This window comes from Sceloporus undulatus, chromosome 7, assembly GCF_019175285.1.
Source record: "Sceloporus undulatus isolate JIND9_A2432 ecotype Alabama chromosome 7, SceUnd_v1.1, whole genome shotgun sequence".
NCBI classification, from domain to species: domain Eukaryota; kingdom Metazoa; phylum Chordata; class Lepidosauria; order Squamata; family Phrynosomatidae; genus Sceloporus; species Sceloporus undulatus.
In genome coordinates this window covers 18,702,772-18,718,382 of record NC_056528.1, presented here as the reverse complement: position 1 = coordinate 18,718,382, position 15,611 = coordinate 18,702,772, and the positions used below count along the sequence as shown (strand labels likewise).

At 43.7% G+C, this 15,611-nt stretch overlaps 1 protein-coding gene and 1 long non-coding RNA gene across 3 annotated transcripts in view; one reads left to right on the top strand and one right to left on the bottom strand.

The window, feature by feature from the left end:
- RXRA (retinoid X receptor alpha) overlaps nucleotides 1–7,233 on the bottom strand; it is a 149,526-nt gene extending 142,293 nt beyond the window's left edge. For both annotated transcript variants that reach the window (XM_042478083.1, XM_042478084.1), the window contains exon 1: nucleotides 6,649–7,233. In XM_042478083.1, coding sequence (XP_042334017.1) covers nucleotides 6,649–6,676 — 28 coding nt within the window. In that variant the 5' untranslated portion in view covers nucleotides 6,677–7,233. The remainder of the gene's footprint in view (nucleotides 1–6,648) is intronic.
- LOC121936177 lies at nucleotides 4,859–11,571 on the top strand. The gene is made up of 3 exons (XR_006104931.1): nucleotides 4,859–4,945; nucleotides 7,657–7,793; nucleotides 9,348–11,571. It is a non-coding gene; the product is annotated as an uncharacterized LOC121936177 (long non-coding RNA).
- Nucleotides 11,572–15,611: the final 4,040 nt, after the last annotated feature.

Here is a 15,611-nt window from a genome sequence, read left to right as displayed (position 1 = left end):
TGCAGGGGATCCGTTCCGGACACACACACCCCAAGTAAACTGAATTCCATGCATGCTCAAGCCCCATTCACATGAATGGGGCTCATGCATGCAGTGGCGCGGCGGCATGATGGCGCATGTGCCACAGGTGCACACCCCATTCATGCAAATGGAATGCACCGCCCCTTGCACCCCGTATGCTCAAAGCCACATATGACGCAGGCGCACTGTATATCAGAGGTTGAAATTTAGAAGCAATCAGTAAATTTTAAAAAGGAAAACTCCAGGACCAGATGGTTTACCAACAGAGTACTATAAGAAATTTTGTGCAAAATGAGAAATCATTTCATGTTGGACTAGTAGAACCCCTCATCCGAAATGGCCAGCAGTTTTTCAGCACTAGGTATACTTTTTTAAAACCCAAAGGGGAATGCACAGATCAACGATTCCTGCAGAGCATCCCCTCCTCTACTCCCTCATTTTGTGCAACATCTAATCTGATTATGAATTTTAGATGCTTGCTACTCAACAGTGAGACTTTTGATGGTGTCTTACACATGCCTAAATTCACCTATGAAAGCTGCTGGTTATTTTGTGGTCCTGTTGCACATGGACACCTACCGTGCATGGCAAGGATGCACCAGTGCATTGGTTAAACATTCAGTTGCACATTTGGTGGCTTGCTTCAGTTTCACAATACTGCCATTCAACAGGGTTGTGTAACACAATTAATGTTTAACTCTTCACATGGAGATTCACGTTGCCAGTTTAAGATATGAGCTGGTATACTGTAAGCAAGACCACAAATTACAGAATTGTCCAATGAAACAATAACACAGTTCCACCAAAGAGGGAAATGCTTTGATTTGCATTAGAGCAAATGGGCTTGTTCTCCAAGGAAATCACCTCAGTCATGCTCAATCTATTCTATGTATCTCCCATATAAGGTCCTCTGGGGGACATCTACTTTAGTCAGCCAAAACTAGGACATTTCTTTGGACACCAACAGATTATGAATGACCTGCCAGAAGGCATTCACCAGCTGGAGACATTCAAAACAGCAGTAAAGACCAGTCTCTTCTTGCATATTATTTTTAAATTATGGACTGTTAAAACTATTTATTGATAGGATTGGTTTTATAGGGTCTTTTAACTGATGCTATTTGTCATTGTTCCCCACCTCAATCCACAAATCCCCACCTCAGTCCCCAAATAAATATTAGCGTGAATTCTGTTGCTAGCTCCAAGTAGAGCACACCCAGTGAATCAGTGAGGCTTTGTCCACTGTATTGGCTCACCATTCAGCAATTGATTCGATTGATCTACTCAAAGTTGGGTTAACCACCAAGATTTGAGCCATAATTATCATCATTTTCTTTCTTCAGCTGTCCCACTGCAAGCTGTCTGTTCCCCAGCCAATAAGGGGTCAACTCAAAATTTTCTGTCATGGACCAAAGAAGTCACTCAATATTATCCTCCAGAGTGTTGCAAAAGTTTCACCAATATGGTTTTTGGAGAGGTGCCAGTTCATCCATCCAGGATTTTTACTCCCTGGACCCCACATGAATTTGATCCCACAGGCTTGTTTGTGCAAGTGTGCTGTGAAAAATCTGCAATAGCTGGCTCTCTTTCCCCAAACAATCTTTGACGATGTTGCTTTCACAGCTAGGCGGTTTGAGAGCCAAGGGTTCCATCTCCCCAAGATGTGTTGATTCTGCCTGGGTTGGGGCTTTCTTTGCTCTCCATCCACCGCTTCGCAGGGCCAACAGCAACATCTATAACCAAGAACTGGAAATTCTTGACCCTCTGACAGCTCACTAAAAAGCAGCAAAGGACATCATAAAGCAGAAGTCACACCAGGCGCCAGGCTAGGGTGGCACAACTTCTTGAACTGTTTGCTCCTGGTAGAATCATGGGGAAAGAAAGAGAGAGAGAGAAGCCAAAATCCAGCACCAGGACTGTGCAGCAACATGTGGATACTCATAGGCATGTTGATTTGTGGCTTAAGTTGCACATTTGTGTAATATTGCCATTCAACACAGATGTGCATGGCACAATCAGTGTGGAACCCCATGTGGAGATTTACACCAGTGTGTGGAATCTCCCCCTACCTCTCATGTGCTAGGGAATGACACCTTATCTAAGTCCGCTGACTTTTGTTGGTGTTCTTCTTCTTGTTGTGTGCCTCCAAGTCATTTTTGACTTATGGCAACCCTAAGGTAAACCTATTACGGGATTTTCTTGTCAAGTTTCTTGAAAGGAGGTTTGCCATTGCCATCTCCTGAGGCTGAGAGAGTGTGACTTACCCATAGTCACCCAGTGGGCTTACATGGCAGGAGGTAGAAGACCAATTTAAAGCAGGGTGAGGCTCTGGGGACCCATAAAACCCCTAAGGCTGCTTTTTTGTGGCCCTCAACCCATATATATATATATATATATATATATATGGAGAATTGCTTTTCCCAGGAATCTCCAGAATTTGCCTTTTAAAGAGGTGGAAGTCCCCCAACCCTTGAAAAATCCTGTTTGCTTAATAGTTTTTCTTTGTTTCATGGCAAAGTTGGCGCACGCTACAGTTGCCCACTCCAGATTTAGAGGGGCACAGGCTCCTTTCCCCCCTGAATTATACACTCTGGGCAACCAGCCTCTCCAATGATGGTGTGCGGGTGTGTTTGTGGTGAGAGGGAAGAGTCCGCTGACATCACAAGGGCAAAGATACAAAAGGTGGCCTTGGAGATACTGGGGGCCCACACTGCAAAGAGGGCAGTGGGGAGCTTTATCTGGAGCACAAGAAAAAGACACGGAGATATGTACAACTGCAAAGGATGCTGAATCTTTTTTCCCCCTAAGCCATTGCCAAGTTTTTAAACTCAGCTCGCCTTAGGCCACTTCCCCCTCCCCAATTAAAACAACATTTTAACTTTTTACAGTGTAACTAGTGCAAATACGACAGTCACCTGGCTAGTTGGTCTGCTCATAAATGTTTGGCAGTGAAAGGACTGGGGAAAACAGACCTTTGCCCTCTCCACAAACAGACCAATACTTTGGTCTGGGATCAAACTTCGATTTTCACATTTGAAATGGTATCTTTTGTCTCTCTCTTCCCCCTTGCGTACCCCAGCTCCAGAGCACCCCCAAGATTTCCAGGTCACACATATTCAACTAAAGCATCTAGGTTTTGTTGTCAAGAGAGCAAGGAAACTTTTTCAATGTTTTCCCATCATTTGGGAAATTATAATTTCTCTAAGCGCAGAATAGGGTCATTGTGATTTGAACATTGGACTACAGGCCAAGGATTAAATCCCTGCTCAGTTATGGAAACCCACTGGGTCACCACAGAGCAGCTTCTTTGGGGGCATGGATTGGTGCCACAACATGCAGCTGCTGTGGCACAAATCAGGGACATGCAAGGGTGGCATTTGTATAGCCCCTTAGTCTCAAAGGTACTACAAGATCTCTCTACATATTCTCTTGTGTCCAGCACTTTAAATGAGAGCTTCTGTTACTTCTCTATAACAAGCGTGGGAACCATGTTGCCCCCCAGAAGTTCCTCAGTTTCAGTTCCCAGCATCCCTAAACCATTGGCAAAGCTGGTTAGGGTTACTGGGAGTCGCAGTGCAATAACCACTGGAAGGATGCATGATCCCATCTATGCTCTCTGCTCAGAGCAGATGTCCAAACTCTATAAAGTTTCTCTAGCAAAAAGAGAAGGGAAGAAATAGGAGGAAGACTGGTGGAAATCTCAAGCTTTCATAAGTATCAGGAATCCAGGAAGAGATCCTTTTGAACATGATGCGTTGTTCAGATGTTATCGCAAGCCTACTCCTCATCTCTATAACCAGGCTTACAAGAGTCCCTCCTCCACCACACCCACCACATTGCATGCAACCAACATTTTGCTGGTTGTTCATGATGGCTAGTTCCACAGTCTCTCAGGGACATATACCACATATACTTGACTATAAGTTGATCTCACATATACGTCAACAGCAAGTTTGGGGGCCAAAAGTATGGATTTTGTGATGACCTATGGATACGTCCAGGGTAAAACTTAGGGCCATATAGCAAAGGATCTGAAGCAAAGCAAAACAATGTCAAAGAATGTACAGAATTCCAGCAGACATAACTCTTTGTGTTTACTCTTAAGGCTGAATGGATGAGAGAATAGAGGGGGCCAGTGCTTCCAGGAGAGATTATACTCTTGCTTTTCACCAGAGAATGGTTTCTTCTTTTAAATAAGAGTTAAGATACAGTACTTACATTGACCCATGGATATGGTGACTCAGGTTTTGGGGATCAATTTTCCGACCTAAGTTTCTAGTATATACAGTATATGTCAAAGACATATAGATGCCATTGGTAACGCTGGCCCTTGTTGTCCCATAGAAGAATCTTACCCCCAACTGCAGGGACAATTGTGCTCCAAGCCACTCTTCCCCTGTGGACAGGGCTAGGGGATTATGGGTGTTGTAGTCTAAACCAGAGTCACTTTTCACCCTTTTGGCTTCAGACTGCAGAAAGCCACAAAGATGAGCCACAGGCTGAGAGCGAGAAAGGCCAGCCAGGCATCTTTTCATAAAGTCAGAACAAAACTATGAAAGCAAGCAACCAACCAACCGCCACTGGCAACCATGAGAGTCGCCAGCAAGCCAGAACATGACTCACAAAACACTGAGAAGGAACATGAATGGAGGTGGGGCAGGCAGGTGAAAACACTCCACAGGGGAAAGCAAAGGAGAGATGGGGAATTCCCACTAGAATTCATTTCTTTATTTTTATTTTATTGATTCCAAAGATTTACACCCCACCTTTCTCCAACACTGGGATTCAAAGAGGGCAAAAGGACAAAGGGCGCTGAGAGATCCACAGTCAGGCCTCACTGAGATCTAGCAACTTGACCGTGACTGCCTATCCCATCCTTCTGGTCTCTTTCAGAAAAGCAATTCCAGACTGAGATGTTTCAAGGGTAGGTAAGAGGATAGGAGTTAATTTAAAGGGTTAAAGGAAAAATAGGGGGAGGGAAGGAAGGAGAGAAGCCAGACAGTGTATATAATCCCAGAAAGTAGGCAATATACTTTCAGACAGATCCTTTTGGCCAAATCCTGGGGATGGGGACGGGGGGGGGGGGGGACAAAAGAAACAAATCCGTATACTCTCAAAATAATTTACTTATTTATTGTATTAGTTTGTATCCTGCTTTTCTCCCAAAACTGGGACCCAAAGCAGCTCACACTCCAAAACCGTACTATTAAAAACGTACCGAAAAAATACAATCAACAGCTTACAAAAGCGACAAATGCTATAGAAATTGAACTCCTGCAAAAAGAAGGGACTTTGTTCCAAAACATGCCTCCTCCGTGCCAACAACAACAACAGAAATATTTTTAATGGCTAAAAATAAAATAAAATCACCTTTTTTTAAAAAAAAAACAACAACAACAAGAAGAAGACACAATCCTCTCTGGAGTGGCTTCCTAAAATCCATTCGGCCTCAAACCTCCAGCCAGTTTTTTGGGGGGAAAGGGGCCCATTTTGATCACATTTCTTTTTTAAAAAGAAGAAAAGAAAACTTTCTTCCATGGAGAGACACCCCAAACTCCTGGAGTTAGAGAAGGAAAGAGAAAGGAACAGGGCGGCCTTTCGCAAGACTTTCAGGCCTGCTCACACTCCTCCTTTCCCTCTTTCTTTCTTTCTTTTGATTTCCTGCGGAAAGCTTCCCCAACTCTCCGGGGTTCCCCCCTCCTTTCTTTCTTTCCTTCCCTCCTCCTCGAGGTTCACAGCCTCTCTCCGCCCAATGCCAACTTCCAAAGACTTGGAGGAAAAGGAAAGAAAGAAAGAAAGAAAGAAAGAAAGAAAGAAAGATTCCATGATCCCAAGATCATTTACTGCTATCCCTGCCTAACTTTGCTTCCATCCCAGGATCCTTTCCCACTCCAGCCATCCCTTCCCTTCTCCAAAATCAAACTCAGACTCTCCCCTGGACAACTATGTCTCCCAAAGCTCAATCTGGTTCACTCCCACTCCCAACCTTTCTTTTTTCCTTTGGCAAATCTTTTCTTGTAGGGTTTTATTAAAGGGAAGGCTTTCATTTGTGTGTGTGTGTGTCCCCTTCCAAAGCCTGTGACAACAACAACAACCACCCCCACAACCAGCCACAAAGACAAGACATATATATATATATATATATATACACACACACACACACACACACAAAACAACAACAACAACAACAACAACAACAACAACAACATCGTTGGCCTGGATGACTCCATTCCAAGAAGCCAAGCCAGCCACAGGGAAGCCAAAAAGCAAAGAAAGGGGTACAAAAGACACCCCTCCAACACACACAGACACACAACCATACAACCCCACTCCTGAGCCCTTTTTCTTTAGTCCCAATTCCTCCAGATCCTTTCTCTTTCTTTTCCCAAGTCCCTAAGATGGAAGAGCTCCAAGCCAAACCTGTGCGCTTTTACGCACGAAAAGGCACCCAAAGCTCAGCCTTGCTTGGCCCCCAAAACAATAACTCTCCTTTCCCTTTTTATTCTCACTTTCTCCCCTGCAAGAAACAACCCAGCCAGGCCTTTTCCTTTGGCTACAATCCCCCCCAAGAAACAGAAATGCCAAACCCAAAAAGGGGGGTGTGTGCGTAGAAGAAATCCAACTCACCCAAGGGAAGGAAATGTTTGGTGTCCATCTCTTTCGCTAGTTTAACTCATGCCCGAGAGGTTTGGTGGGATGGAGATCGATGCCCCAAAAAAAGAAGAAGGGAAGGAATAATAACAGGGGAAGGAAGAGAAATCCACTGCAATTTTCTTTCCCCCAAAATATATATATGAGAAAAAATTAAAAACAAATCAAAGCTGGGCGGAAGGAGGACAAAAGTGCCAGGAGGGAAAGGTGTTTGGAGATGTTCTTCTTCTTGCTGCTTGGGGGTGTTTTTTGGAAATGGGGTGCGGGTTTCCCACCGACCCCACCCCCCTCTAGTTCTCCTTGGAGTCCTCCTTTGGGGGCAAAAAACAAAATGGAAAGGAAAGGAAAGGAGGGGAGGAAATCCAAGTCAAGTCCAAGAAGGTGGAGAGGGCCCTTGCGCGCAATGCTGAGCTGAAGAGGCCGGTGGGAGTTGCTCCAAAGTCCCCCACCACCAGAATGGAAGGAAAGTACTTGGGTGGGTGGCTGGGTGGCTCAGTGGGTGGAGGCGCGCGTGGCTGCGTGGCTGGCGGCCTCTGCCTCTCCTGCTTCGCTCTCGCTTCCAGCCGCCGGAGCTGCGCTTGCGAAAGGGACCCAACCAAGGGGGAACTAGAGGGACGACAAGGCTGCAACAAGGGGGGGGGGCAGAGAGAAAGAGAGGATCAAAACATCCTAGAGTTGGAAGATACCCCCAAGGGCCATCCAGTCCAACCCCATCCTGCCATGCAGGAACTCACAATCAAAGCATCCCCACCCAGCCTCTGTTTCAAGGAGACTTTCACTGTGTCGAACAGCTCTCACTGTCAGGAAGTTCCTCCTAATGTTGAGCTGGAATCTCTTTTCCTAGAGCTTGCATCCATTGTTCCATAATTTAGTCTCTGGAGCAACAGAAAACAAGCTTGCTCCATGATCTCCATCCTCAGTGTGTCACTCCTTCAAGTACTTCAACAGGGCTGTCATATCACCTCTTAACCATCTCTTCTCCAGGCTACACAGCTCTCCAAGTTTTTCCTCTTAAGGCATGGCAGACCCTTCACCATTTTGGTCTCCCTCTTCTGGACCCCCTCTGACTTGGAAACATCCTTTTTGAATTGTGGTGCCCAGAACTGGACACAATATTCCAGGTGAGGCCTGACCAAAGCAGAATAGTGACACTATTACTTTCCTTGATGCACTATACTTCTATTGATGCAACCTAAAATTGCATTGGCCTTTTTAGCTGCTGCATTGCACTGTTGACTCCAGTCGAACTTGTAGTCTACTAGGAACTCCTGGATCCCTTTCACATATAGTCTTGTGAAGCCAGGTGTCCTCCATCCTATATCTGTGCATTTCATTTATCTGCCCTAAGTGCAATACCTTACATTTCTCCATGTTGAAATTCATTTTCTTCTGCACAACCATGAAAGCTATATAAGATTTTCCAGTTTTCACTTTGGCAAACCTAATTACAAAAACATATCTATCTATCTATCTGCACAGAGAGAGAGAGTAAATAAGACATGTCTATGTTACATTATGACTACCAAGTAACAACTGATATCTTTTTGCAGTGTAACTGTTACTGTTTTTAGCTACTTGTATATTTACAAGGCACAGCTGGTCCAACTACTTAGATATGTTTTCTGTCACAAACTTGCAGCCTTCTGGTGTGTTGTGAGGTTGTGTTGTTTTTCTAACTAAGCATCTGAAAACTAACTTTTTGAACAGTATATTTGGAGGGGCGGCGCATCTACTTTGCAAAAACAATGCAGTTTGACTTCATTTTAACTGCTAGGCATATCAGGAAAACTGCATTTTGTGTAATGCAAAACCTTTGCTAATTGTGCAAAGACGTTGTCTCATTTGCACACAATCCATTGCATTGCATAAATTTTTGCACATTTCATTTGTAAAAAAAAGTGTCACATTTGCAACAACAAAAACACATTGGAAAATGTGCAAAACCATTATAATTTCACACACACACACACCCCACAAGTCCCCAAATCTCACAGAATCTCACAGCTGGGATGGCTAATTCTGAGATGGTTTATGGTTTGAACATTGGATTGCAACTCTGGAGACCAAGGTTCGAATCCTGGCTCGGCCATGAAACCCACTGGGTGACCTTGGCCAAGTCACACTTTCTCAGCCTCAGAGAATGGCAATGGCAAACCCCCTTGGAAGAACCTTGCTAAGAGAACCTCATGATAGTTTTGCCTTAGGGTCGCCATAAGTCAGAAATGACGAAGGCACACAACAACAATAACAGCTAACTCTCCTATTGAAGCACCCATTGCTTTCCAGAATGAGGAGACAGACGGTTGACATGATTGCTCCAAATGAACTTCTTCCATTGAGGAGAACTCCTAGGCCTCTTTAGTGTAGAGTGATATACAGCAAATGGGGAATATGGCTGGAAAAGGAATGGACGAAAAGCTTATGATGAATCTGACAAAGCACAATTTGGAGCACATTGTTAGGTTCCCAGGTCATAGATAGGGCTTGGACTTGCTTTTCCATTCTGCAGGCTGAGATGGAGGGGGAGGAATCTCAGGGTGAGAGCAGTGCCTTCAAGAAGGAAAGTATTCTTTGTTCAACATGATGGATCTTTTTCTCCCCAATTTTAATAACATGTTTGGCGCAACTGTACTTCATGCTTAATCGATCATGCTTGATTTCATTATCACCCCTAGGTTTTGGCCTGGCAGTCTGAGGAATGGTACTAACCTGGGAACCCTGGTATACTCTGGGCTGGCAAGGAAGGCAAAGAAGCATTTGTTCTCTACTACGGCACCATCTCCATGTCATCCAGTGGAGTTTAGGTTTGTTTTCCCCAACAGGTATGCAGCCTTTTGCAACCAGTCTAGAGAGGAAATGTAGAAACGACTGCAGCTGGCAATGTTTTAGACACAAGACCCTTTGGGAGCAAAAGCATGTGCATCCCTCATGACTTGGATCCCTTGGATGATATACTGTGTGGGTTTTTAAAAATAATGTTGATCAAAGCTTTGCCAAGAACAAGCGTAAACATACCCTCCGACAGTTTACAGAGGAAAATGGAGGTCCAAAACACACGGCAGAAATAATCCAATTTGAGACCGCTTTAACTGCCCCAGCTCAATGTTAGGGGATTCTGGGAACAGTCGTTTTGTGAGACATTTAGCCTTCTCTGTCAGAGAGCTCTGGTGCCATGATAAACTACAATGTCTGGAGTTCCCTAGAACTCAGCCAGGGTAGTTAAAGTGGTCTCAAACTGGATTATTTCGGCAGTGTGTTTTGGACCTGAAATACATGAAGCCAAGTAATATCCAAGCATAGTCAAGTTATTAATGCAGAAGAATGCACAAGCCAGGAGAGGCTACAGCAGTTTGCTTTTGGCTGAACCTCCTGGAAAGGGCAAGATCTTGCCCCCTCCTCTCCCCACTCCTCTTGAATTAAATGCATTTTAATCTCAGTTTGCAGCAATTGAAATAAGCTTAGGACAAAGGAGGAAAGTGGGAGAAAAAGAGGAACCAAGACATTTTAAAAGCAGCTGAAGCAGTGGAATGGCAGAGCATTAATCAGGATTAATGCACACTTTTGGAAAGCCTGCATTCACCCTCTCCCCTTTGGCAAAGAGTTGCTGATGGAGCATTAATGCCATCCTGCACATGTGGAGCACCTTGAGCATTTCAGAGTTTGCACTGAACAAGACATATTCTCCTTTGATGAAGCCCCAGGGCATCGCCGCTGTTGTCTGTTGTTGTTGTTTATCAAAAAATTGATTTTATTGGCTTATAGGGGAACCAGAGTAGCCAGAAAACAGTGAGTCAAACTGAGTGTAGTCAAAGTCAACGTGACCTTGCTGAGAAAATGCAAGCTTGAGAAAATGGCCAGACGTTCCTTCTCAGGGTTCAGCTGAAGTCCAGGATGGTGAAAGGGTGGCATGCAGGCTGCCTATGTGCCATCAAAGCTATTTCTTAGGCCCAAATGTTCCTTCAGTCCTTCGGTTTCTAGCATTAAAGTAATTTAAACCTTCAGCAGAGCCTTTAGAAATGCCACGTGGACATCAAGGGTGCATCTACACTGTAGAAAAAAATGCAGTTTGACCCCACTTTAAGTGCAGTCACTCCATCCTATGGAATCATGGTAGCTGTAGTTTTTACAAGTTCTTGAGCTTCTCTGCCAAAGCATGCTGGTGCCTCACAAATCTGCAAACCCCAGGCTTTGGATTAAAGTGCTGTCCAACTATGTTATGTCTACAAATAAACGTGCTAAGAAAACCCTGCCTTAGGGTTGCCATATGAGAATGACTTCGGGGCACGCAATGACAACAAATATAAAGTTACACAATATCGATGATGTTAAAGAATTCCAGTGATAATGACTGATGATGAAGATGACATTCCTTTATATCCTACCTTTGCCCCTCCAAAAATGGAAATCAAGGCAATTTATAGTTCATTTAAACAGATTTTAAAATATACCAAAAATTAGTATGTATGTCTATGTGTCTATATATATATGTGTGTGTGTGTCCCATTTTAAAAAACAGCGAAACAACCTCTAGAGTTAACACTGCTTAAAATTCCTTAAAGGACCATGTAAACATTGGCATGCCAGTGATTTGCTTCCAATGCGATGCACGTGTTCTAATCTTTTCAACCTGTTTTAACTTGTTAATGTGCTTGATATGTTTTTAGTCTGTTGAAATAATGTTCATTGTCTGCCCTTGTTGGAATACTGAGTATCTGTATGCTGCCTTGAGATCTTTGGATAGAGGGCAGGATAGAAATGTTTTGAATAAATAGATTATAGACCACCCAGCCTTCTCATGATGGCCTCCTTCACGACTCTTTCTAAGAAGCCTGGGCAACAGGAGGTCTCTCTTGGTAGAGAGATGATTTGGCTAAAATTGGATAGATGAGGTGGCCTGGAAATTTCATTAAAGACCGACTTTGAATGAATTTAGTTCAGTGTCATCACAATACTCTTCTGCGAAGATCCTGCTTTCATAGGACTGTGTTCAGTTTTTGGAGTCTCATGTTAAGGAAGATGTAGACAAGTTGGAACGGGTTCAGAGCAAGGCAATGAGGATGGGATGAGATATAGAGAACAAAACATACAAGGAAAGGTTGAAGGAACCAGGCATGTCCAGCCTGGTGAAGAGAAGATGGAGGTGTGACATGATCACACTCTTTAAATATCTAAAGGATTGTCATGGAAATGTGTTCTCTGTTGTCTGAGTGGTTTGGGCATTGGATGATGACTCTGAAGACCAGGATTCCAAGCTGCCCAAGTTGCCAACCTGAACCATGTTAGCATGCCCTCCAGCTTTTCACAGGGACACCATGTAACCAAGTAACATTAGCATGTGGTCAAAATGCCGCAAGTTATTAATGTGTTTTTGCCTCACCCCACTGGGAAAGGAATGATTCCACCCCATCGCCATTACGTTAATTGAGTTCTGCACTACTTATGGATTTTGAACTCAGTTTGCAGCATCTGAAGAGCTGGGGACAAAAGTGGGAGGAGGAGAGTAAAACTGGGACATCTTGGGGAGGACAAATGATTGATTGGGATGATCCATACCAAATCGAGAGAGTTGGAGGGCATGCTTTGAGACTCTGGCTCTCAGTTTCCCCAGCGTTCTTTGCCGGAAGCCAAAACAGTTAAACCCTTTCCCTCCCTCCCTCCCACACAGAAATCGGAGCTGCTGAAAAGTCTTGCAAACAATGTTATCAGTCATTAAGATAAACCGCAAACACAGACCTGGCTCTCTAACAGGTTGGGGAAACTGTGGCCCTCCAGATGTTTTCAATGGCAATGGTCCCTTACGATTTGCTGGTTTCCCTGGGGCTTCTGGGTGTTGAAGTCCAAACCTTCCAGAGGACCAGATGCTCTGCACCTGTCTTTTATGATAATCCCAATCCAGGCAGATTTTGCTTAATCTAATAGCCTCCCAGAATCTAAGCAACAAGACTTCAGCTTCTACACTCTGTCTGCGCTCTACAACTACAACAGTCTGATACCATTTCAGTTGTGATATATCAATTTCATATTGTTTTAATGATCCTGGTTGCATCCTGCTGAATCCTGAGATTTGCAGTTTGGTCAGGCACTTAGAGTTTTGTGCTAGAAAGCAATAACCCATACCTTCCAATGGTTTCGATTTGGCAGGGATGGTCCCGATTAATCCTCTGCCTTCCTACTTTCTCAGCTCTATTTAAAATGTCCCAGTTTCTCTCTCCTCCTCCCACTTTTCCCCTTCGTCCTCAGCTTGCTTCAATTGCTGCAAACTGAGCCCCAAAGTCCTAAAATAGATGGTATTCAACTCAGCAGAGGAAAGCGAAGATTAGAGGACAAATCTTGCCCTTTTTAGTAGGCTCAGGAAAAAGCAAACTGCTTCATCCTCTCCTACTTTGTGTCTTCATCCTATTAATAAATGTTGTCATCTTGACAATATTGTGATGCTGCTCAGCCACAAATAGTTTTGATCTGTGAAATGTTGGTGGGCGCACTTCTCCACTCCCCTGAACTATAGTTCTCAGGGTGTATCTGCACTCTAGAAATAATGCAGTTTGACCCCACTTTAGCTGCCAAGGCCTCATCCTACAGAATCCTGGGATTTGTAGTTTTGCGAGCCACCAGCACTCTTTGGCAGAGAATGCAAAAAACCTTGTAAAACTACAACTCCCAGGATTCCCTAAGATGGAGCAACAGCATTTAAAGGAGTGCCAGACAGCATTATTTCTACAGTGTAGATACACCTTGAGTTAATCCTTACTCCTTCTTCCCAGGCACCTTGACAAATATTAAGATTCTCCATGATGGAACCAAGATGGTTGAAATAGAATGAAATTGATCAAACCCTGTAGTTTAAATATATTCTTAAACAGAGCTTTCTGGAGAACAACTACTATCTATAAGGTATAAAATAAATCAATCTATAGGGTCTTCTAAATCTTTTGAATTTGTTTGTGTGATCGATTCCTAGCAAACATCTCCATGGCAGAACAAGAGAGTTGTATCCAGATCCAGCCTCCAAACATTGCTGCCTGCATCACATCATTGTTTTTGCTTGTAGCCCATGTTCAAGAACATAATCTGACTCAGAACATAATCTTGTCTGGTTTAACTCTGCAGGGCGTCTGGTCATATTTTCGTGACTAAATCACAATACTTCCATGGGGGTCAAGGGCTTTCAAGGTGATATCAAGGTGAGGATGAGGAGCTTAAATCTCCTTCTGCCTTCTGTTGGCAGTGGCAGATGTATGTGTGTTTATGTGTATGTGTGTAAATGTCGTTTTCTCTGCAAAACAACCATGAACAATAAGTCCCAAAGTGTGAATAGCCTTCCTAGAATTGCTTGGTTTTCGAAGACTTTCTTGCAGTAAGAAGAAAATTGCTAAAATTACTTATTGCTTCCTTCAAAAGGCTGCATCTACACTGTAGAAACAGCACATTAAGTGTCATAACTCCATCTTATGAAATCCTAGGATTAGTAGTTTTGCAAGGTCTTTAGTCTTCTCTGCCAAAGCATGCTGGTGCTTCACCAAACTACAAATCCCAGGATTCTGTATGGTGGATTTTAATCATGCAGGAATCTGCAACTGAAGCACCTCCAAAAGGTCACCTCTCTTTAAAGACTTCCAGAGAAGGAAATTCAGTCTCTTCAACTATTCAACATCTCTTACCATTAGGAAGTTCTTCCTTATGTTTAGGAGGAATCTCTTTTCTTGTAATTGGAATCCACTGGTTTTCTGGCCTCTGGACCACCAGAAAAGACACATGCTCTATCTTCTCCATGGCACCCCTTCATATATTTAAAAATGGCTATCATGTCACCTTTCCATGTTCTCTTCTCCAGGGTAAACTTACCCAACTCCCTAAATTCCTCATGAGACTTGATTTGACCACCTTGGGTTCTTATTGCACAAGGAAAGAAAACTGAAGTCCAGCCAAATAGCAGTGCCTTTCTACTTACCTATCCAAATTGCTTCAGTTCTTCTCCTGTGGGAGATGGTCACAAAAGCAAATCTTTTTGTCATGCTGGAAAAATCAGTTTGACAAAAGACTCACTTTTGCAACCATCTCCTGCAAGAAGAGAACTGAAGAGCTACAACGTCATGCAGTAAGGAAATCAGTGCTACTATCTGGCTGAACGTCTGCTTTCTATCCTCATGCAATAAGCTTCTTGGTTAGCATTATTATTACCTAGTGGTGATGATGACTTTTGACATCCCCCTTCACCAAATGGGAAGGAGGGATTACCTTTACCATTCCATTCTTCCTCCTTTTTTTCCTTCTCTCTTTTTCCTTTTTTCTTTTTCCTTCTCTTTTCATTTTTCTTTTTTGCAAAGCCTTTTCACTTCACAGCATGCAAAGCATCTGCCCTTGCACCAGCTTGATTCAACTTCCCCGTGTACTTACTGGGTCACTTGTGAATTAAGCATGCAAGCCATCTCCTTTCAAGGGGGCACAGGTTTCCGTTCGCGGGGACGACCTTATAAATCTCCCCTTGCACCACGCATACATATGCATAAAGTGAGTATTAATATACAGGACACATTCGGGGATTGTTACTGCCTCTGTTCTTTGGGATATGAGCGCAGAATGGGCCGCCTGTCCGACGCAGAGAAAGCAGGAAATGATTCATCACACAGATATGATGGACATGACACCAAGCATAATAACCCAGTGGAGGCCCAAGCTGCCATAAGTCTCTGCCAGAAAGGAGATGTGATTTAAATATCATACACAGGGCAGCTGCACCACTAAGGACATGATCACGGTTATTGATAGATCTCATAAAGTGTGCATGTTTTGTCCCGGTTGACAAATACAACAAATAAAGCACTGGTCGGCTTAATAGTCTTTCCTCCATTGCTTTGAAACAAAGAGGGAATTGCTGCCTCTGGTTCCCAACTCACTTCTCAGGGATGGGGAACATGGGCCACATATGGAGGGTGACCAGA